This window comes from Pelobates fuscus, chromosome 2 (genome assembly GCF_036172605.1).
Source record: "Pelobates fuscus isolate aPelFus1 chromosome 2, aPelFus1.pri, whole genome shotgun sequence".
NCBI classification, from domain to species: Eukaryota; Metazoa; Chordata; class Amphibia; order Anura; family Pelobatidae; genus Pelobates; species Pelobates fuscus.
In genome coordinates, this window is record NC_086318.1 from 83711053 (window position 1) to 83733272 (window position 22220).

At 39.3% G+C, this 22220-nt stretch overlaps 1 protein-coding gene across 1 annotated transcript in view; it reads right to left on the reverse strand.

Moving 5' to 3' along the window:
• Positions 1 to 901: 901 nt before the first annotated feature.
• The window catches only part of ANKMY1 (ankyrin repeat and MYND domain containing 1), a 57940-nt gene continuing 36621 nt past the window's right edge, over positions 902 to 22220 (reverse strand). The window contains exons 6-17 of the mRNA XM_063442348.1: positions 19750 to 19914; positions 15968 to 16107; positions 14926 to 15091; positions 11287 to 11427; positions 9832 to 9987; positions 9026 to 9133; positions 7170 to 7301; positions 6044 to 6157; positions 4880 to 5033; positions 3858 to 3939; positions 3613 to 3767; positions 902 to 1117 (exon numbers count right to left, since the gene is read on the reverse strand). Coding sequence (XP_063298418.1) covers positions 1032 to 1117; positions 3613 to 3767; positions 3858 to 3939; positions 4880 to 5033; positions 6044 to 6157; positions 7170 to 7301; positions 9026 to 9133; positions 9832 to 9987; positions 11287 to 11427; positions 14926 to 15091; positions 15968 to 16107; positions 19750 to 19914 — 1599 coding nt within the window. The 3' untranslated portion in view covers positions 902 to 1031. The remainder of the gene's footprint in view (positions 1118 to 3612; positions 3768 to 3857; positions 3940 to 4879; positions 5034 to 6043; positions 6158 to 7169; positions 7302 to 9025; positions 9134 to 9831; positions 9988 to 11286; positions 11428 to 14925; positions 15092 to 15967; positions 16108 to 19749; positions 19915 to 22220) is intronic.

Below are 22220 nucleotides of genomic sequence, written 5' to 3' on the forward strand. Positions count from 1 at the left end.
TAGAGGGTTAACAAATAACCTAAATGAAAATTTTATATCATTCTTAAATATGCTGCTTTAGAGACTAGACTATGATGACATCAGAAAATAGCATTGAGGATAAAAGTAAAACATATTGTTAGAATGAATGGTTTAATATGGTCTTTTTAAAAGCTTATGAGCCATACTATGTTTTTCTCTTTTGGTATGGTCTAATACTAGAAAGTAGTCTGTAAATTAATTTTTTTTCGAAGCTTGTTCAACTTTTACTTAAGCTCTTCTTAAATATTCATGGTTGGAATCTCAGTGGAATCACAAACGAACTTATATTGGTGACAGGAGAGGGAAAGAGGTGGTTGAACCCAATGCTGTAGGTGTAATGTTCGTCTGGTCTGCTGAGAGCGATACGTAATAGTTCCATAATAAATGTGAGAACAGTGAGAAGAATGGCTCTGACTCTAATTGCCCAAAAAAACTATTTAAAGGAATGTTTTTTTTGTTTTCTTTATTAAACTACTTATGTTATAGTCTACATTAATTTGAAATATTTATCATCAGTGGTGCCATTTGTAAGATTTGGACTCCTTGAAATTGTTTCACAAAGTTTGATTCTTATTGAGACTTTAATCACCTTGAATTAATCTCCAGAAGGAGTGACAATTGGAATTTCAATTAAGTAATAGGTTTGATTAGCGCCAATGAGAACCATGGATATCCTGAGTTAAACTAATAAGCTCCCAGAATCCTATAGTGCAAGCGAAAGAAAATAGCCATTTGTGAACATCATGATGAACTATGCCCATAAAGCCCAGAGTAAAGGCTATTAACTTATGTACAGTTTGAATTTTTATTCAGTTTTATTTCATAACAAACTGTTTCACACAACTCATCGACATTTTGTTGCAAAGTGCTTAATGGCGGGCATATTAAATGTCTGATGGAAGATTAACACTTCGTAACGGTACAATTAATTTCCGATCATATAGGAATACGTGCAGGATTCTTTATTATTATAATCAAATGCAATGACATTTTTTGGGAAATGCTTCTGATCAGTTAAAGCTGTAGTTTTGATTGACTGCAAGTTCTTCCCCTGTCATTTTAGTTCTACCTGTAGAGGGTTTGCTGCTGAGATATCCTACAAAGAAAAAACAAAAACTTAAAAGCAAAGAAATTACTTTATACTATGTACAGAAAGTGTAATTCCTACATTATCTCCATTTAGATTGCAGAGTACATTAAGGTAGCTATCTTGTGCATGAAGGTCTACTATCTCAGCAAAGCTGAACTCCCCTAGTTTCCTTAGAACTTCTTATGAAGGTATGCAGGAGAAAAGGGAGATTATTTCACTTATTGAGAATGTATATATAAATTATGTAGTTATGTGTGTTACACGTGCAAACATTTACTATGTTTGTGTATGTGAGATAACATGGTATACTTGGTATGTGTGTGCTAATTGGGTGTTTGGGCATTCAACTAGGCTTGTGTATGTGAGAATGTTGCTTGTCATTTTAGACTCCTAGGGATTCCCCTGAATAGACATGTGCAATTAGTTTCGTGCCGAATATGAATTCGGACGAATTTCGGGAAATTCAGACATTCGGGTACTTCCGAATGTCCGAATACCCGAAGTGTCGAATTACCGAGGTCCAGAAATTACTGAATTTCCGAAGTGTCGAAGTTCCGAAGTGCTGAAATGCCGAAGTTCCGAAGCACAGTATTGCCTAAGTACTAATATACTTACCCAGTGAAAGAAGAAGAATGTTACACTGTATACAATTTTAAATAAAAAGTATACAAACGTAGCCAGGATTCAGCTGTAAGCATTTGCAACACTTACAACAATCAAGTAACATACAGTCATATAAAATGTAAGTTACTTAGACAGTCAATGTAATGACAGGAATGAATAAGTAGATAACTCCCTAATTCCCATGGTATTAGGGAGCTATCTACTAAAAGGCTGAAAGACCTAAATTGGTCTTTCAGCCACATTTACTAATACTATGTAAAGATTACTTAGTATTAGTAAATTATGCCCCTACTTGCTATACCGCCAGTAGGGGCATGTCTATTAAACAGTGTGCAGCCTGTAGCTGCTCACTGTAAAAAACAAAAAACAAAAAAAGTCCCCCCTATCTCTCCGAACCTGAAGGGGGGACCTATTGCCCCCCCCCCTGAATGGCGGATGGGGGCCCTAAAGTAAAATAAGGGGGGGCCTATTGTCCTCCCCCCCCCCCTGGCCCCACCCCTGAGCGGTGGTTGGGGGCCCTAAAATACTAATTAGGGGGGGGACCTAATGTCCTCCCCCCTGGCCCCCACCCCTGAGCGGTGGGTGGGGGCCCTAAATTAGAATGAGGGGGAGGACCTAATGTCCTCCCCCTGGTCCCCACCCCTGAGCGGTGGGTGGGGGCCCTAAATACTAATTAGTTGGGGGACCTAATGTCCTCCCCCCTGGCCCCCAAAAACTTACCATTTGATGTTTTCTTTCTTCTAAAATCTTCTTTTTTTCCGCCCCAAAAAAGGCCAAATAAAAAGCCATAATAACCGACGCACTTAAAAAAAAAATCAATAAAAAAAAATCCATCTTCACCCAGCGAGGGCTCCGCGCAGACTGAGCTCTGCAGGGCGGGGAAGGCTAATAAAGCCTTGCCCCGCCCTGCAATTAGGCTCAGAGCACTCTGATTGGTGGGTTTAAGCCATGCAACCAGAGTGCTCTGACAGGTAAATGAAGAGACTGACAGGTAAGTCTCTACATTTACCTGTCACAGCACTCTGATTGGTTGGTTCGAAATCCACTAATCAGAGTGCTCTGTGTCATTTTACACAGCGTGGGAAAGTTCTTCGGAATTTTCCCACGCTGTGTAATTTGACTCATAACACTCTGATTGGTTACTTAATCCACCAATTAGAGCGTCATGAGTCAAATTACACAGCGTGGGAAAATTCCAAAGAACTTTCCCACGCTGTGTAAAATGACACAGAGCACTCTGATTGGTGGATTTCAAACCAACCAGAGTGCCCCCCCTTTAGTTTAAAAGACCCCACTCGCGCATTGCGGGTGGGGGCTCAGGAGGGGGGACCCATTTTTTTTATTTTTTTAACAGTGTGCAGCCACTGGCTGCTCCCTGTTTAATAGACATGCCCCTACTCGCGGTATAGCGAGTAGGGGCCCAATTTACTAATACTAAGTAATTTTTACTTAGTATTAGTAAATTTGTCTGAAAGACCAATTTAGGTCTTTCAGCCTTTTGGTAGATTACTCCCTAATACCGTGGGAATTAGGGAGTTATCTACCAAGCGGCTGCAAGAGAAGTTCCGAAATTCCGAATTGCCAAAGTGCCAAATTGCCGAGGTCCCGAAGTTCCGAAATTACCGAATTTCCGAAGTGTCAAAGTTCTGAATTGCCGAAGTCCCGAATTTCAGAATGCCGAACCGAACCGAAAAATTTTCCCATGCACATGCCTACCCCTGAATAAGGTTCCAAGTTGCGAATCTCTGAGTATTCAACTCAAAGCATCTGCGGACCACCCGCATGTTAGCCTACACTAAAGCACAGTGATGCCAAAGGTAGAGGAGCGTTATTTGTACCATGGCCACTGTGAAACTCTGCTCGCTACTGTGATCTACCTGTATAAGGCTGACATTCCTCTTTGTGAAATTCATCCAAAGCTCTCTTCTTGCACAGCCTGTTACAGGTGAATACAGAATAGCATCGCGAACAAGCAGACAGCTTGACACCAAGAGATCGGCCACACAGGCAGCAGTATTTGAAGAAATCTTTTCTGTAAATTGGGGCGGAATATCAATTAGCATTGTTAGCATTTACCAATAAAAGTGTTTAGGATAAAAAATATATATGGAATCTCTCTCACCGGGGAGTTGATGCGCTTTCTTCACGAACAAGCCATTCCTTGTTCCTCCTAGCCAACATTTCTCTGGGTAATGCAGGCTCACCTGCACAAACACGTGTTAATATCGCACAAAGAGAAGTAAGGGTTACACGTCACATGCCCTGGATTGTGGATGTCAATTGCATGGTGTCTCCTGATATATTTCCTTTTATGATAAACTTAGGGATTCACTCCCTAAACTGAGAATTAAAATAGCTCATTTAAAGACTTGAACTGAAATACAAATCACTTTTCCAGCACGGCTATTTTTATAAACAAATGCAATTATATTGTCAATAAATCCCTTTATGAGCATTTCTGGTCCAATTGTTTACCTACTCTTTACCGCCATAGTGAAAATCTATTTTTTAAAGTTCCCCTTTTATGTAAAAATGGCTTAGTGGCACTTGATATTGCTCGTATATATATATACACTGAAACAATGTATTTCATAGTATTGCTTTAATGTGAATGCTGTTGGTTTAGAGGTATAATGTACTAGCTATACCCGTAAATGACGCATGTTTTCAGAACTCCCACACACGAGCAATGTGGGATGTGTGGTTCTGGTTGTATGCAGATCTCTTTGCATAGACTCAGATGTTAAAAAGTAGATATATTGTTACAGTTCTACATTTGCTGGTGATTTCACTAGAAAAATAAATAGAAAACATCTTAATACTTAACTGTAGCAAATATTGTCACCCAAAGATGTGCGGCTCTTTATTCTTCCTTTGATCAGTATTTCATATATTAGAAAATATAGCTGATCATTTGTCATTAACAGACAATACTGTCTATTTTAGAAACATTGTTTAAACAGGCTGCATTGTGAGTGCAAAATACCTTTATTCTAACCCAATCTGAGATCCCTTTATCGTGGTTGTGTTTACTATCAATACTTTGGATTCACTCTATGACTCATTCTCAGACATTATTCTTTGTTTACATGCAGCCAAATAATATAGTATTTTGTTGTTTTTCCTTATATTTGGTTCACTTACGGACTATGCCTTCCGTAGCCCACTCTTTTTCCTTTAGTGTTACAGCGTCCCGTGTCAGCTTTCCCAAGTGATCTAACAGCTGTCTGCGCTCATTGTAAATTTCACGTTCGTCTGCTGACAAACCATGATAGGGAGAATTTGCTATTCTTTTGTCCTGCAATACATAAAAGACCAAACAGCTTCTGAATGAATACATTACTGATGATTGCTTAAAAAGAAAGTAAGGGTCCCATAAATAAAACAGTCCCCAGTTAAACATCAATATCTTGGTATGTGGATAGACATTGACCCTCATTTGGACTACATATTGATCCGATAAAACAGATTAATTCACAGGGTAAAGTAAATGTGTTGGACATACACTTTTAATGCTAGTTATTGTTTCTGGAGACACATTATGTGCCTCAGCACCATAAATCCACCTCAGTAAACTCACCACCGTAAATGATTTATGGCACTTTAATAGCCATCACTATGAAATGTTAAAACAACTAGCTAACACTAAAAGCCATATGTATCTTTTCGTTTTCTTGTCTCTTAGCTAATTTTCTGAAAAGTGCTCACATTCTCAAATCAGTATGCACACCCCTCTCCTCTCATCTACAACCTGCAGTCCATTACAGTACTTAAGTTAGAGGGTCAAGCAGGGTAAACTAGGGAATGAAAGATTGGCAGCAAATCAAGACCAAACTAATTTTCAGTATATAATAAAAGTCGTAAAAATTAGCAAGCATTAATTAGCAGCATTATTCCAATTAAAATACTCCAAGCACTATAATAACTTTGATTACTTAACTGGAGTCCACCAATAGCCACTCGGTAGAAGGTGGACTTCAGCTAAGAAGTCAAATCATTCAAAAATGGTTTGATTCCTTACAAATGAGGAAAGGGAGGGGGTGTCAGGGCACTCCTTACACCATAACCACTATATCAAGCTGTAGTGGTTATGGTGCTTGGAGTGTTCTTTAATTAAGCAATGCATGCAATATGACAAGGGTCTGTTCAATGAATGACTAACGCCGTCTGACGGTTTCTACACTTTTTATTCACTATACAGATGCAGGGACACGTGAAAAGCTAAACTTGATTCTTTCTTCCTATCTATATTACAATTAAACTTCAACTGAAAATATATACAGTATGTGAAAGTACAGTGCAGCATACCTGGAGGTATTTGTAATAAGCAAAATCTGTAGCAGTTCCCAAACCAGTCCTCTTCCCAGCACCTATAGTAATTGGCATCAACATGTTTGCACCAGATTTTATCAGCTTATCCACCTAGGAACAGAACAGAATATTTACCAAAATATATCACAATATTGCCGAATACATTAAACATTGTGGCATTGTGTAAGGGACAAACAGACATAGTTTTTTGGTCATGTGTATTCTTTGCATGTTATATGGCTAGCATAGGCAACAAGCACAAAAAAAACAAAAACAAAATCAGAATATAAATAGATTTTAGTGCTGTTGGTTTGGTTCAGTTGATATATTTTCACTTTTCACCACTACATTGTAGGGTGTATTTACTGAACACTGAATTGTCATTTAAAATGTAAGATAGATGTATAATCTGCCCAGCTATGCTGGTTTGGCCTAAATGATACAATTCCCCTGTGAATTCAGCATAATGCACAAACACTATTGTTAGAGAAATGGCTAAAATGAAAAAAACATTGCAATCAACAGACAAATCTGATCACTAATCAGTGATCCTTTCAAGAGAGAAACTCAAGTACTACTAACAATACAGACTTCAAATAGTAAATACATTTATGTACAACGCTGGAGTGTTGTACTCTTATTTTAGGTTAGTGGACCTAAAGAAAGGGTTACCTACCTGCAATTCACACGATGAAAGGGTCTCCCTTGCTGTAGCCGCTCTCCACCTGCCAGAGACCATCAGTACTGATGATCCGCAGCTAATAGAATGCCTCTCATAGAGAAGCAATGGGTGGCAGGGTGAATGCGCAGGAATGGCTGCACCTGCAGTGCTTCTCATAGAATCCATTTCTTTCCACTAAGTGCCTGGGCACGGTGTAATCAGGAAGAGCACCCTCCCATTTCTCTCTCAGCTGGGAAGGTGCAGCTTGCCACTTTATAAAAATGCCTGTTCTTTTGAATTCAGCACTTTGATAAGGTGACAAAGAGTGCACTAGGATAAACTCTAAAGTTCCTTGCAAGCTGAAGTGCTTTAGGGATGTGGAATGACGCTATAAAAGCTGTTCAGGGAGAGTTTTGATGGATAAGAAGATTTAGATGTAAATGAAAATGATTGCTTTCTTACCAGAGCTATGCGTACAGGTACGGGTCTCTGCTTCTCATAGGTGGTACTGACTGCTGCACAGAGTACACTGCCCACCGGGGGGCCCAGAGCCATGTTGGGGTCTGCTCCTTTTGCTAAAAGTTCTTTTATAGCCTGGGTCCAAAATTAAAAAAAATAATCACAACCTGCAGATCATAGCAAGACTGGGGTGCTTTATGCTTAATGTACAAATGTGACTTAATATAGATACTTAATCCTCCAATGTCTGAGATTTCTGCAGTTACTTACTAGGTTATACCTTCCCCAACAATACCCAGGATTTGCAGGCTCAAAAGAATCATCTTAAACTATCCATTCTATTTTGAGACAGCAGTGTTACTGGGATGGAATTTAAAGTGACCCAACACCCACGCATCACTAACACTGGTGATTTTAATGTTTGAAACTTTGTGAGAGTATAATAAACAGATTTGTTGCCTATTGGTTTGATTTATAATTCCACATCATAATTATTTTTATATTCATGTTTTTGATCTCTGTGTTTTCTGTTTTGTGAGAAGATGTGTAGACAATTTTCTCACTGGAGTTAAAACATAACAACAATAATGGGTAATAATGGGTAATCACAATAAAACATGTGCATTAAGAAACGTGAATTTCCCATTGTGAAAAGAATAGTATTACACAGCACCTAAATCAACCATGCAACACTAATTAACTACATGGCACCCTTCATTTACCCATTAAACACAAATCAACTGCAACATCCACACAACAATGAAATATACAGCATATTTCACTCACTCATATACCACAAATAGACCGCACAGTGTTCATAGAACAACAAATACACAGCATACATGATACAACTATCACACAAACATGACACCAATCAATGACACATCAATCAGCTATACAGCAGGAATCACATACACAGCATCAATATATCACGTATATTACACTAATCATCTACACAGCACCCGCAATATATAGAATTACAGCTGCATTTTTGAAGGGTTGCGAGGCTAGGGGCTGGAAGGAGTCAATATATGAAGGTTTAATGGCAGGTTCAGCCATGTTTGTTACTCAGTACAAGACATTTTTGGTTATTTGCAGATGATGCCGGAGTGTGTAAGGGAAAGGAATCAAGGCTGCACAGCAAATCATAGCTGGTGATGTGAGTTCTCTTCCTTCTGCTAGAAATGCTATGCTGTTATTGCTCAATGAGATGGCACCTGGATTAAATGAATCATGCAACTGCTTCTCTCTTTTAGTGTCAGATCCCAAACACAAGCCCACAATTCCACCTCCTGCCAACTGCACATTATAGTGCTGCAGCGAACGTGGAAGGAAAGGGCAGGTGTGATTATATGTGTGCCCTGGTTAAGCTATATAGGCTTTTGCCACTTTAGCTATACTCAGAGGGTCATAACCACTCAATTATACAAGGTTCACTCATGTCAGGAGTCCTTTTGTAGGAGCTGTTTGAGGTACGTTGCACCTCCATGTTCTATACCCATGTTTGCATTTGTCATACATATTACTGAGTGCACCCATAGTCACCGCCTACATGTCTCAAATTGAATAGGTTTTAGGGCTATTTGAACTAAACAATTGGTTGTCAATCACATGGGTTGTTTGTTAAGAGATCCATCATTTTATAGCAATTTAAAGGTATGGTCCATTAACCGGGTTGCACAATTAAGAAGACGGACAGTTTACTTGTTTTGCATCCATGAAGTCCAATTTGATATAGTAAAGTTAGGCAATAAATAACTTACTTGGGAATCGTGGATACCTACTGCTGGATATGACCAGCCCTAGAAATGCAAGACAATGAAGATAAACAGAAAATTAGACATTTGCAAAATTCTCACCAGGTCGTTTCCACTGGCCACAGCGAGAGAGAGGGGAGAGTGACCACTCCATAGGACATTCGTGTTGGCATTATGATTCAAGAGCAAACAGATTATATCCCTGGCAAACTATGGAGGAAAAAAAAAAGATAGTACCACTTTAAATAGTGTCATTGTTGGTACATTTCTGAGCATCTGCATATGTAAAACGATTCCAGTTGCCTCTGCTGGTATGAGGCGAGCAAGTTAATGGCCATAGAGTGGCAAATTCAGGAGTGAGAGAATAGCAATCTTCCAGCAACATAGATCTTTTTTCTTCTTAAGTTTTACTATCTGCTATCTGGTAGGGTAACTATAGGATGTAGTTAGATTTGACAAAGTCTTGAATTGTGATGGTTGAGAATGTGATAAAAAAAGAATCGGTAAATATGAATTGCAAAAAGAGCCAGTCCAATACCATTCTACCAAGATAGAATAAGTTTGATGTTTGAAAAAGCTTAAGGGTGTTTACGTTTCAATCTAAATGGTTCTGTTAACCATATGGAAGTCGGATTAACTCACAGGAAAAGTACCCTAAGTGCATTATGATCTGTAACATGTCTTACTGGGTTTCAGATATGAGGATCTGAGTTCTTGGATATTTGCATAGTGACCATAGATAGACCAGTTTTAAGTGGACTGTTCACCATGTACATCAATGCAATATTCTTGTTTATTGCTCTACAATTAAAATTAAGCCTCATAAAAATGATATATAATATACTTTGTATCATTATATTTGAGCAAAAAAAAAAAAAAGAAAAATTATGAACTGGAAGCATTATTACCTTGTAGTTATCTTCTCTCTCACATGCCACATGTAGAGGTGTCCTGCCTCCCACCTCTGGGACAGTAGAAGACATAGTGAAGTAGTTATACAGAACAATGCCAGAATCCACCAAGTCCTTTTTAAAAAATCCAGGGACGGGGTTTGTTTTTTCATCCTGTATTTAGAGATAGAATTCATGAAACATGGATATCTAGAAAAGAGCAACCCATGCGCTACAGCACCATGTGTGAAGAATATTAACCAATTTAAAACAACGTTAAAGTGGCACTCTAAGCATCATAACCACTACAGCCTGCTGAAGTGGTCATGGTACCAGCTGGCCACTGGCACCATTCACTGATTCTGTGACAAACTGACATAAACCGAGTGGCCCACAGGCAATAGTGTCCTGGCCTTTGCTCACCAGATTCTATTGCTGAAGTTACGGTTCCACATTAGCAATATCTATTCTGTCCCTATTTGGACAGCATTCTGTGGCAGAGCATGTCAGCTGACCTGCGCAGCCAATCAATACTGTCCAAATCTGGAAGAAATTGACACTGCCAAAGCGGAAGTGTAACCTAGACAATAGCCATATGGCAAGTCAAGCGTCATTCCTTGGATGACTGGGAAACCCTCTATTGGTCTCGAACTCCTTAGAACCAGCGCTGACAAGAGTGCCATGCTTGCATCGTTACCATTACAGGACCATGCAGTAGTTATAGTGCTTAAATTACCCCATTTAAGATAAACAGAAACTGAGGTGAGGAAATAAGACTTGAGGAAGGCTTGTTTAAATGGGCTGATACACACCCATTTGTTTATTGCAATATATGGCAAAGCGTCTATAGAAGAAAAAAAAAGAAAAAACTTTTATATAGAGAAAGAGAGAGAAAAAAGGCATTCTTATGTATTTAAACATCACAAACACACAAACAGTTTCCTGGTTAAAAAACAATTGCCTTGTAAATATTAGGTATAGCGGAATCAGGGCTAACAAAGGTTGTATTGTATCCAATGTTATGATGAAGTTGTTAAGATATCTCAGATAACAGGACTCCAGTTGCAATATATTGCAGGTTCTATAACCAACATGCTCAATTCAGCCTTTCATCATGCCAAGGTCAATAATATGAGTAAAATGAAGTTGGCTAATGATAACATTTATCTCTGCAAACTAGGTACTAGAAAACCATCATTAAGCTAAATGCACATATTTAACTAGTTTGATATTGTTTTTATTAATCATGACAGCCTTAAATAAAAGCATGATATTTTTCTCTTTGTCCTATGCCTCTTTATGATGTGTAGTAGTTATTAAAAATAAAGGATAGAAATGATTGTAAATTAGATTTCTCATCACACTCAGCCAACCAGCAATGAAAAATGTAATTCACACAAATCTGCGGTGCCATTAGTCAATTCTATGCCTTGCTAGCCTTTTTGTTGGCATTGAATATGAGTTATACTGTACCCTGTCTTGTTTATATATGTAGTCTCCATCTCCTGCTCTGGCGTTAGGGTCAGCTGCTGCGTGCAGCAGGACCTCTGTTATTCGAACTCCCTCTGCGACAGGAAGTGCTGCAGCAATGTGAAGAGGGGTAACGGATCCATACTGGAGAAACACAATGATTATTTCATTTTAAAAAGAGACCCAGCGTGTACAGCACTAAACACCAGATTAGCTTACATAAAGTCACTTTTTTCTGACCATAAATTCCTGAGCCCATGTAGGCTGTAATGAAGAGATGATTGCCATACAATAGGTGGGTTATACTGATGGCGACAACGCTAGAATTTTAGTAGGAAAATTAAACATAGAGGACAGCGGACACACATAAAAAGTTTGAAAATGTTTCCGGGAATAGATATGCTGTTTGGGTTCAAGCATATTAATTTAAAAATTAGAAAATATGTTGACATACTGACAAAATGGTGACTGTGAGAACCTGATAACATCAATAATTTCTGTTGAATTATGCATGTTCAGTGCATTAGCTGCACTTGTTAAGGTACACGGAACTCACAGTCTCCCAGCTGTCTCTGGCCTATAGATGCAGCAATTTGCAAATATCACTGCAGCGCCCAGACACAAATACTGAAATATCATTACGATAGCAGAAGATACTTCTACTGTAGTTTATTTTTTGTCTTTACGTGATTTAAACTAATGGATTTTATTGAAATACATATCCCATTGTTTTTCCCGTTGGCTTTGATGGATAGCTGGATACAGTTTAACATTATAAGCCGAGGCCTAAAACTTGACATATTGAACCTATACGTTTTAGTCAAGGAGAAAAGCTTTGTATATGGTCAAGGTTTACAATTAAATACGTGGGTGGATAGCATAATTACCTCAATAATGATGTACTAGGTGCTATTAATTGCAAGGAAGGGTGGAATTCACTGGTAATATTGTGAAGATGGGACTTTAAAATTACTTATAAGGGGGCGGGGCCTGACAGCCAAGATGGTCGGACGTGTTTCTGCCTAGCTCCGACCCATCCGAGTACAAAATCGGCCTTAACTGCTCATAATCTTATTGATTTAAGCCTCACAGGAGTTATTGCCCGACATATACCAAGCGAGAACAAGACAATGCCTGATTTGTGTCAGTATTCTGGGCATTCAAGTCGTCCGACCATGCGGCCTAGCCAGTCTAGTAGCCTGGTGACCGGGGGAGGCGGCCGATCTCCCGACACGGGGCTGGCTCTCAACAGAGTTCAATCTGTAGCCCCGCAACCCCCCCTTTAGAGCGGTGGGGGATATCCCGGTCCCCACTCGGGAAACCTTACCTGCAAGAGTGTTATCTCCTGCCAAGCCGATTACCACTTGGCGAGCCCAAGGCCGCTGAGTTTGATCATACACAACACACGGAGTGCTCAACGATCTAAACCTGGAAAGAGAGCCTTGAAGCCAGATTTGACAAGGTGTGCCAAGATTTCTGGGAGCGCATTCGTTGCCGAACCCCTATCCCTACTTCATTTGTGGAGTTTGTAACCCACGCTACTACACCGGATCGTTGACACCATCCTGGGGATCGGGACCCGCACGAGGGGCTAGCCTGCCGGCTGCCTACACTTCCCAATGTTTCCCAGTAAACCGGAGCTCCCTCAGGCTTACAACCCTGCCAGACAGAGGAGGAGTATTCATGGTAGCGCAATGATGGTTTCTCTTGGGGCCTCAGAGGCGGAGGGAGGCAAAATCTGCTCCAGCGGTCCCTACCCTGCTTACAAGCTACAGCATGATGTCTGGCTCCACCAAGGGGCAAATTATGGAGACACACCCGGCAGAGCCATGAACTGTCTCCTGTGGCATACCTGCCCTATCGGATGAAGCCTGGAAAACCAGCTTCCACACAGTGTCTGTTATTAAAATTTCAGGACCTTTTATGCTCTCTTTAACCTCCCTATAGAGTAGAGTACCCAGTTGCTCTAAAGTAAGAGCTAGTATGTTAGCTAGTATGTTACTAACACTCTCTTCAGTCCAGCTTAGCTTATTACTAATCTAACATGCTAAATGTTTCCTCTTGCCTAATTGGTTTCCTTTCCTAGCATAACAGTATTTTATATAATCATATATTGACCAAGCATGTTCCTACATTATACCTCGTTATTCTGATTTACTATACTGCCAGTTCACATAGCAAGATATACCTACCACGTCTGTTTATCTGTTTACTGACGTAACAAGCCTGAGTAACATATTGGAAAATGTACAATTCAAACACCCACCATACTATTATCTCTGTTGTAATGGTTCTATGTGCTGTTAAGGCACTGTTTGCAAGTCTGTCAATCTTATGTACAGCAAACATAAAGAATTAAAAAAAAAAAAAAAAAAAATTACTTATAAATTAAAATGAGTTAATTATTGTTCAAGTTGTCTTTGCTTTTATAGCTACCTTTTCTTGGCAAAGAAGGCCATAGAGTGATAAAAAATACTTGTAATAATATATAAAGCTGACAACCAGGGCCAGCCTGATGTAGCGAGCTGTGCTACATCAGCAGCAGAGGCGGGGCTAAATGGGCAGCAGGGGCGGAGCTAAATGCAGCCTCTACGCGCTGCCCGGTTACGCTGCACACTGAGGGAGAAGCAGGAAGGAGTTACTGCCTCCCTGACTGCTAGACAGACATTATCCAGCATAACGGAGAAAGGTACCTGTTTGTGTGTTGTGTCTGCCTGTAAGTGTGTGTGTGTGTGTGTGTGTGTGTGAGACTGTCTGCCTGTAACTGTGTGTGTGTTAGACTGTCTACCTGTAACTGTGTGCATGTGTGTGTATGCGTGACTGCCTGCCTGTACCTGTGTGTGTGTGTGTGTGTGAGTGTGTGTGTCTGCCTGTAACTGTGTGTGTGTTAGACTGTCTACCTGTAACTGTGTGCATGTGTGTGTATGCGTGACTGCCTGCCTGTACCTGTGTGTGTGTGTGTCTGTAACTGTGTATGTGTGTGTCTGTCTGTCTGCCTGTAACTGTTTGTGTGTCTGTCTGGAATTGCATATGTGTGTGACTGTCTGCCTGTACCTGTGTGTGTGTGTGTGTGTGTGTGTGTGTGGGTGTGTGTGTCTGCCTGTTACGGTTTGTGTGTCTGTCTGTAATTGCGTGTGTGTGACTGTCTGCCTGTAACTGTGTGTCTGTCTGCCTGTAACTGTGTGTTATTTTCTCTTTTTGAAAACAAAATTGGGTAATGTTTCTGAGAGTTTTCATGACTTATCATGACATGTTCTTAATAGACAGGAATTTTGTACATGGTTATAGCAAAAGCCATCAATAAGTATCTCACAAAAGAGAATCTAATTTTTTGCCTCAAACATTTTGATTGTCACAAAAAATAATATAGCATTAAAAATAAGTACAAATAAAAATAAATCAATCAATAAAAAGTTACAATCACCTCCATGAAGGCAGGAAAAGAAGAAAGGAAAGAAGCAAAACGTCATGGGAGTGTTCTGGCTTTCAGGCTGGGGAAAGGTCTATAAGGACGCTGTATAATGTATAACATGTTCCTTCACAATTACCATCATACTGGTTTTTGAAACAGCAAAGAGAAATTAACTACAAAAACGCCGGATTCATTTTAGGATAATACAGTTACAGTATGAAATATTTTACCGGAGTACTCAGCTGGATGTCAGTACGGGCTCCATGCTGCAGGAGTGACTTAACCATGTGGAAATCCGCAGTTTTGATTGCAAAAAACAAGGCAGGTATCGGTATGCAGCACTTACTGGGATCAGAACCACGTTGGACAAGTAAGTTCATGGTGGCTTCTCTATTACTGTACCAGGAAAGATAAATTCAAACATTATAGTTATAAACATAGTATTACTTTACAAAGAGGGTAGTGGATGCATGAAATGGCCTTTAACACAGTGAGGAGTGTTTAAGCATGCATGGGATAGGCAAAAGGCTATCCTAGTGAGAAAAATAGGGGTAATAGCTGCGCCAATTTTTATAACAAAATATATTATAAATCACAACATAAAATAAGTAAAAATCACAACACATAAAATAAGTTAAAAAAAAATAAAAAAAAAATACAAATATCAGTAAAAAAAAAGTCCAATAAAAAGGATCTTACTTATATTGGACCATTCATATTGCACTATTGGTTCTTTTTATCTGTTTTTTGTCTTTCATATGAGTGGATTCATCCGGAAAAAGACACTGAGGATATTACTCCCTTTTAAGCAACTAATTCTATATTTGATCCTTTTTATTGGACTTTTTTTTACTTATTTTATTTTGTGATTTTCACTGCTCATATTTTGGTATAGAAATTGGCGCAGCCCTTGCCTCTATTTTTCTCACTATCTTTGTTTCCGAAGGGTTTGATGGGATCTCCCTTCTAGGGTTGCTGCTCATCTGTTAATTAGCACTTACTCTCCTTTTTTTCTGTTGTTCGTAAGGCTATCCTAGACCTAAGATAGTGTCAGGGACTAATGAAAGTATTTATAAAATTTGGGGAAACTAGATGGGCCGAATATCTGCCGTCACATTCTATGTTTCTATGTTTCTATTCCTTCATTCATTGGCAATGCAGAACTCGAAATAAAGCAATTGTTTCCCAGGGGGTTAGAGCAGAGGAACAAGTGAAATGATGGCTGAATGTCTCATGCACCAACCACAGACATCTATTGAATAGATACTGTACCTGTCAGAGCTGTCCTTTGGATAACAGTCTTTATTCTCTGAGATCTGGTTTGCCTGGTTTGTGCTATTTGGTGGTGATGTCCTAGAATCTTCTTGTTTATACAACACGCTACCAGCGGGGCAGGTCTCAGTGCTTCCTTCCTGTATAAAAAAAAAATATCATGGCAAAATTCTAAAAACCAATACAAGGAATATTTTCAAGGTTATTCTTTAAAGTTCAAGTTCAAAGTGAATTTCATATGTAAGGTTTAAAATCCAAACTGTAAAATGTCTCAAAATGTCACCCAATTTGGCTACATTGGCCTTAAATGGACACTACATTGCCCAAGTACAAAAAATAAATGAATAAAAATATTTAGTAGATCTTCCACAAATAAAAACGTGCCTTTAATTATGCATTTTTGTTTATTGTAGGTATATTAAAAAAGAGCTTGCAAAAGCTGCTGATCTCTCGTCTCAATTCTTTTCAAGCCCTCCCATTGTTCTCCAACCCAGACCTTTTCTGGCTGTCCAATCACAAACTTCCCGATGCAGCTCAATTAGAAATCTTTGCAAAGCAGATGCTCTGGTTAATAGCCCAGCTGAATTGCTTTACATGTCCCTTTAAATCTGAAATTCACTTTGAATTCTCACTTCAGTGACTATCCAGTACATGATTAAAATTTTGCTGTGAAGTATATTTGCAGCGTTTAAAAAATGAATCTCTGTGAACTGAGCCTGTATCATGAGCTACATTTTGAAAATGAATAATAATAATTTTTTTCATAATGAAATTCTTCTCCTTTTTAATGTGTTATGTCTTCCAGTTATTGTTGTGGAAGATTAGATAACCAGATGGACTTATTAATTCATCATCTGAGTGGAGGGGAGAAGGGTGTCAGAGTAAGCCTTAATAAAACTTGTTATTTGTCTTCTCTGCTTCAGAGCTCAGATGACCAACATCGAAGAAAATAAATTAAAAGAAAAACAAGCAACATTTTATTTATTTTTTTAGTATAAGTAGCATTAGCTGTGGACATTAAATTAGGTGAATTGTATGCGTGAACAAATAAAAATATAAAAAAAATAAAACGATGACAGTTATTATGAAGACTCATAATTCTTTACGAAAATCCAGACTTCTGCAGAAAGGCCATACAAAACCAAAAAAGTGCCCCAGTCACTTACAGCAAGAATTTTATGGGCACAGCTAAAGATGCCTTCCAACTGTCCCAATTTTGGTGGTAGAGTCCTGATTTTGTTGTCCTCCCCTCCACCCCCTCCATTTAATATGCTTTCTAAATGATTTAATACCATTACAAGAATTTCCAAAGAATTCTTCTACAAATATTCCTGGAGGGAATGGTGACTTGGTAGATGATTGGGATAGATAAATCACTTGGATATTCTAACATCAGTGAATCAATTAGAAAGCTTATTAAATCGAGGCCTTTTTTTGAACGCTTCCCAACAAACATAGCGCAAGCACATCATTAAACGCGCTCACGCTATGTTCAGGGCATTAGTACCATGCACGGTCTGTCCTAAGTGGGCTGGCTTAAATGATTGGCATGCAGTTTAACACGCATTCATGTCAGGCTGACCTGCCAATAAACGGGGCAGACCACCACATTTCTGGGCGGGTCCACCTCTTTTGGAGAGGAGCCAATGACGCAAACCGCTTCTCTGGATGTCAGAATTGTGAGATATGGCTAAGGATTCCAGGACTTGTGGTTCAATTTACAGCTTTCTGTTGTACATTTGTACAACAGTATCTGTTATGCAAGAAGGGAAACACTGCAGGTTGGAACAGAGTGGCAAACAGGTGAGTTTATTGAGCAAAAAACAACTGAACACGATTATTAAAAAAAAATAAAAACAACTTATATTAGTCTTAGCATTGTACCTAATGTGGTTGCCAGCAGTGTCGTTTTAAATCAGAATGTTAATAGGATTTTCATGCTATGTAATAAAATGCATGCATGAGATAAGCCAAAATGTAAACTACATGGATTCATTTATAAGAAAGAGGACTATCACCGGTAGGTAAAATCTCTAACATTTTGCATACAGCAGCTTCCTGGCCCTGGGATCCTTACACAGAGAAGGGAACATTGTAGAAGATCTATTAAATTAAGTGCAATGCTAACAGATTCCATGCGCAAACTAATGTGATGCAATGTAAACAAGCTCATTTTAATATTTTAATTGTGGATAACATTTAACATTATGCCCATATCTCTCTACCGTTTTCCATTCTATGATTGATTCAAGAAGATCATCAAAGGAATCGCTTTGCTTGGAAGGTATGATACTACTCGATTTGAATGCAACATAGACTTCAGTATAGTTTAAGAATCACGAGTGGGACGGTGTAACGTTCACTATATTTCTATATTTTATATTCCGATTCATACCATTTTACCATCTGTCTGTCTAAAAAATCCCTTTACCAGAATATATATTTTGTACATCACTCGTTTTCACATTTAATTACTGTCCTTTAAAATGGGTGTATATAACCAATGGGACGCTCTTCCTTTTCTTGAGGTGAGAGGGAACATAAGTGTGTTGCCGCAGCTGTTTTAATTAGATTTAGGCCATTTGGCATGTTCCCTACTTTTCATAACTCAAGTAGCATCTCTGATTTAAAAGTTGGCAGACCTCCAATATTTCTTACAAGCTGAACCATCAAAATAACAGCTGTTTATATTTATAACTTACAGATACATTTAGTCGAACTCACCTGTTATTGACATGGTATGCAAGCACATATACTCAGATCTGTTGACAGAGAATGAAATTCCCTGAATGAATTAATGAAAGTGTGTTTAATTATTGTTTTTATTTATCACTCTAATAAATTTGTATGACAGTATCAGGGCGCCACGATCACCATATAGTTACCAATTTAATAGAGGTTGAATCTCATGAATGATGGTGATAAAACAAACAAAAAAAAAAAAAAACAGTCAGACAAATTTATTAGAGTGATAAATAAAAACAATAATTAAACACAATTTCATTGAGCAATGGCATGTTATAATCAATGTGCAATAATTGCAATATGGCAGTATTTGCCTAAATAGGCTAAATCCCCCACTAGGTAGCAGCCAGCACCTCCTGCCTTCACATTTAATAAGTGCAAAATAGTCCAGGATATAAGGGGCAAAGTAAAATGCAAATAGACGCTCAATATACCAAGTCTTGGGGTGGAGGCTCTACGCGTTTCGTCGATCCGACTTCTTCAGGAGCTTCTTTTTTTTCTTCTTTCCATCATTCATGAGATTCAACCTCTATGAAATTGGTAACTGTATGGTGACTGTGGCACCTTTATACTGTTTATAGATATTCTATGCTCACTTTCCTTTTTATGTTTAAGGGGTTGGGAGTGACCCTGTGGTCAGAGGCTATCCTGCACTATTTTTGACACCGTGTGCTCTACCCACCTATTTACACTTGTAAGGCAATGCTTAATTTAATATGTATAACATTGCATTTTTTTTACTAGGTCAGTTATTAAACGCTGCATGTAAATTGATCATTCGCTGCGAGGTTGGCGTCCACCTTTGTTCTTTAATAGAAAATCTGGAAATGTATAGTTCAAACAATGTTTTATTCTTGATCGAGTTACCAACACAGCAAGAAACTAATTCCCCAGCACTTACTTGTGACGAGAAAACTCTAGTTAACAATAATTTGAGCAATGTATTTCCTAGTAATTTGATTTACAACACATTTCAGATTCCATTGGAGCACGAAAGACTGTGCGTCATGGCAGGTGTTATATAGAACGATACTGACCGGGTCAGGAGCAAAATTTCTCTCGGCCACATTTGGCCATAATGTTTTGTTGTTGTAGAAAATCATCATGCACAGGGAAAGGGCTGTAACTCCTTCGTCATTGCATTTACTGACATCCGCTCCATTATCAAGAAGAAGGTTAATGATATTATTATGACCATTCACCTAAAGAAGAACATGTGTTTAAACAGTAATAACACCATTACTATGTGTGAAGGATGTGAAGGAATATTATAACATTGTACAAATGTAAACCGTCTAGTAAGAACAGGTCTCGGGTGACCTGATACGACTTCATAGTAGTCATTCATTGAGACTTTACAGTAAGAATAAAAAAACATCAGATTAAAATATATATATTTTTTGCAGAGTAGATAATATAGTAGATAATATAGTAGATAATATAGGTCAACGCACAGGTGATAGCAATGCAGTGATACAAGGAGAACATTGTCCCCCACTTTGAAGTCACAATGAAAATGTATTTTTTTGTGGAATAACTGGAAATGTTTTCAACTTTGATTGTCCTTCTTTTAGAACAGTAGAAAAAGATGTGTTAGATATTGACTTTGAAAGATGTAAGTATTTTTTTCCACCCTCCATTACATGTACGTTTTAAAGTACATGTTATGGTTGTAATTTGGCTGTTTATACAAAATAACTTTTCTCTGATTATTGTCTTGTTCTTTGGTGATATCTGTTTATCATAATTTAAGTTGCTATTTGTTTAATTGGTGTTTCTCCATTATAGTTTCTATTTCCTAAAAAGTATATTTTACTTTCTGGGTGCAACCTATTTTTTTGTTTTTTAATTGGTAGATTGATTAAAATTACTATGATATACAAAGATAAGCCACAACATTAAAACCAAGAACGAGAAGTGAATAGCATTGATGATATTGTAACATTAACACCTATCAAGGGGTGAGATATATTAGGCAGCAAGTGGACACTCAGTTCTTGAATTTCATGGTTTGGAAAAAGGAAACAAAATGGGCAAGTGAAAAGATCTGAGTGACTTTGAAAAGGTAAAATGGTGATGGCTAGAAAACTGGGTCAGTGCATCTTCAAAATGGCAAGTTTTGTGGGGTGTTCCTGGTATGCAGTGGTTAGTACCTACCAAAAGTGGTGCAAGGAAGGATAACCGGGGAACCGGCGTCAGGGTGATGGACACCCAAGGCTAATTGATGCAAACAGGGAGTGAAGGCTAGCTCATCTGGTCTGATCACACAGAAGAGCTACTGTAGCTCAAATTGCTGAAAAACTTAATGTTGGCCATGATAGAAAGGCATTAGAACACACAGTGCATTGCAGTTTCCTGTGTAGAGTGCTTCGTAGCCAAAGACTGTTCAGAGTGTCCATGATGGATGGCCCCTGTCCACTACCGAAATTGCTTTCAATGGGGATGTGAGCATCAGAAATGGACCATGGAGCAATGGAAGAAGTTTACTGGTCTGAAAAAATAACAACATTTACCGTATTTTTCGCTCCATAAGACGCACCTCACCATAAGACGCACCTAGTTTTTAGAGGAAGAACCCCAGAAAACAATATATTCTGAACAAACTGTCCCATAGTGTTTCTTACTATGGGACAGTTTGTTCCGAATATTTTTTTCTCCCCTGTCCCATAGTGTCCCCCCTCCCATAGTCTTCATCCCCCCTCCCCTCCCCATAGTCTTCATCCCCCCTCCCCTCCCCATAGTCTTCATCCCCCTCCCCTCCCCTCCCCATAGTCTTCATCCCCCTCCCCATAGTCTTCATCCCCCCTCCCCTCCCCTCCCCATAGTCTTCATCCCCCCTCTCCTCCCCTCCCCATAGTCTTCATCCCCCTCCCCTCCCCATAGTCTTCATCCCCCTCCCCTCCCCATAGTCTTCATCCCCCCTCCCCTCCCCATAGTCTTCATGCCCCCTCCCCCTCCCCTCCCCATAGTCTTCATCCCTCCCCTCTCCATAGTCTTCATCCCCCTCCCCTCCCCATAGTCTTCATCCCCCCTCCCCTCCCCATAGTCTTCATCCCCCCTCCCCTCCCCATAGTCTTCATCCTCCCTCCCCTCCCCTCCCCATAGTCTTCATCCCCCCTCCCCTCCCCTCCCCATAGTCTTCATCCCCCCTCCCCTCAGTCCACACTGAGCTGAGTGCGCACTTCCTTTCAGTCCCGCCGGAAACCGGAACATGAAATTCAAGTTCCAGTACCGCGGTGCGCCCTGTGCTGCCGAGAAACGCTACAAGACAGGTAAGTAAAACTTCATATTCACTCCATAAGACGCACAGACATTTCCCCTCACTTTTGAGGGGAAAAAAGTGCGTCTTATGGAGCGAAAAATACGGTATTTTAGGTCAGGTGGATGGCCGGGTTGTGTGCATTTACCTAGGGAAGAGATGGCAGCAGGATGGACTATGGGAAGAAGGCAGACCAAAAGAGGCTATGCTATGCTCTGGGCAATGTTCTACTTGGAAACCTTGGGTTCT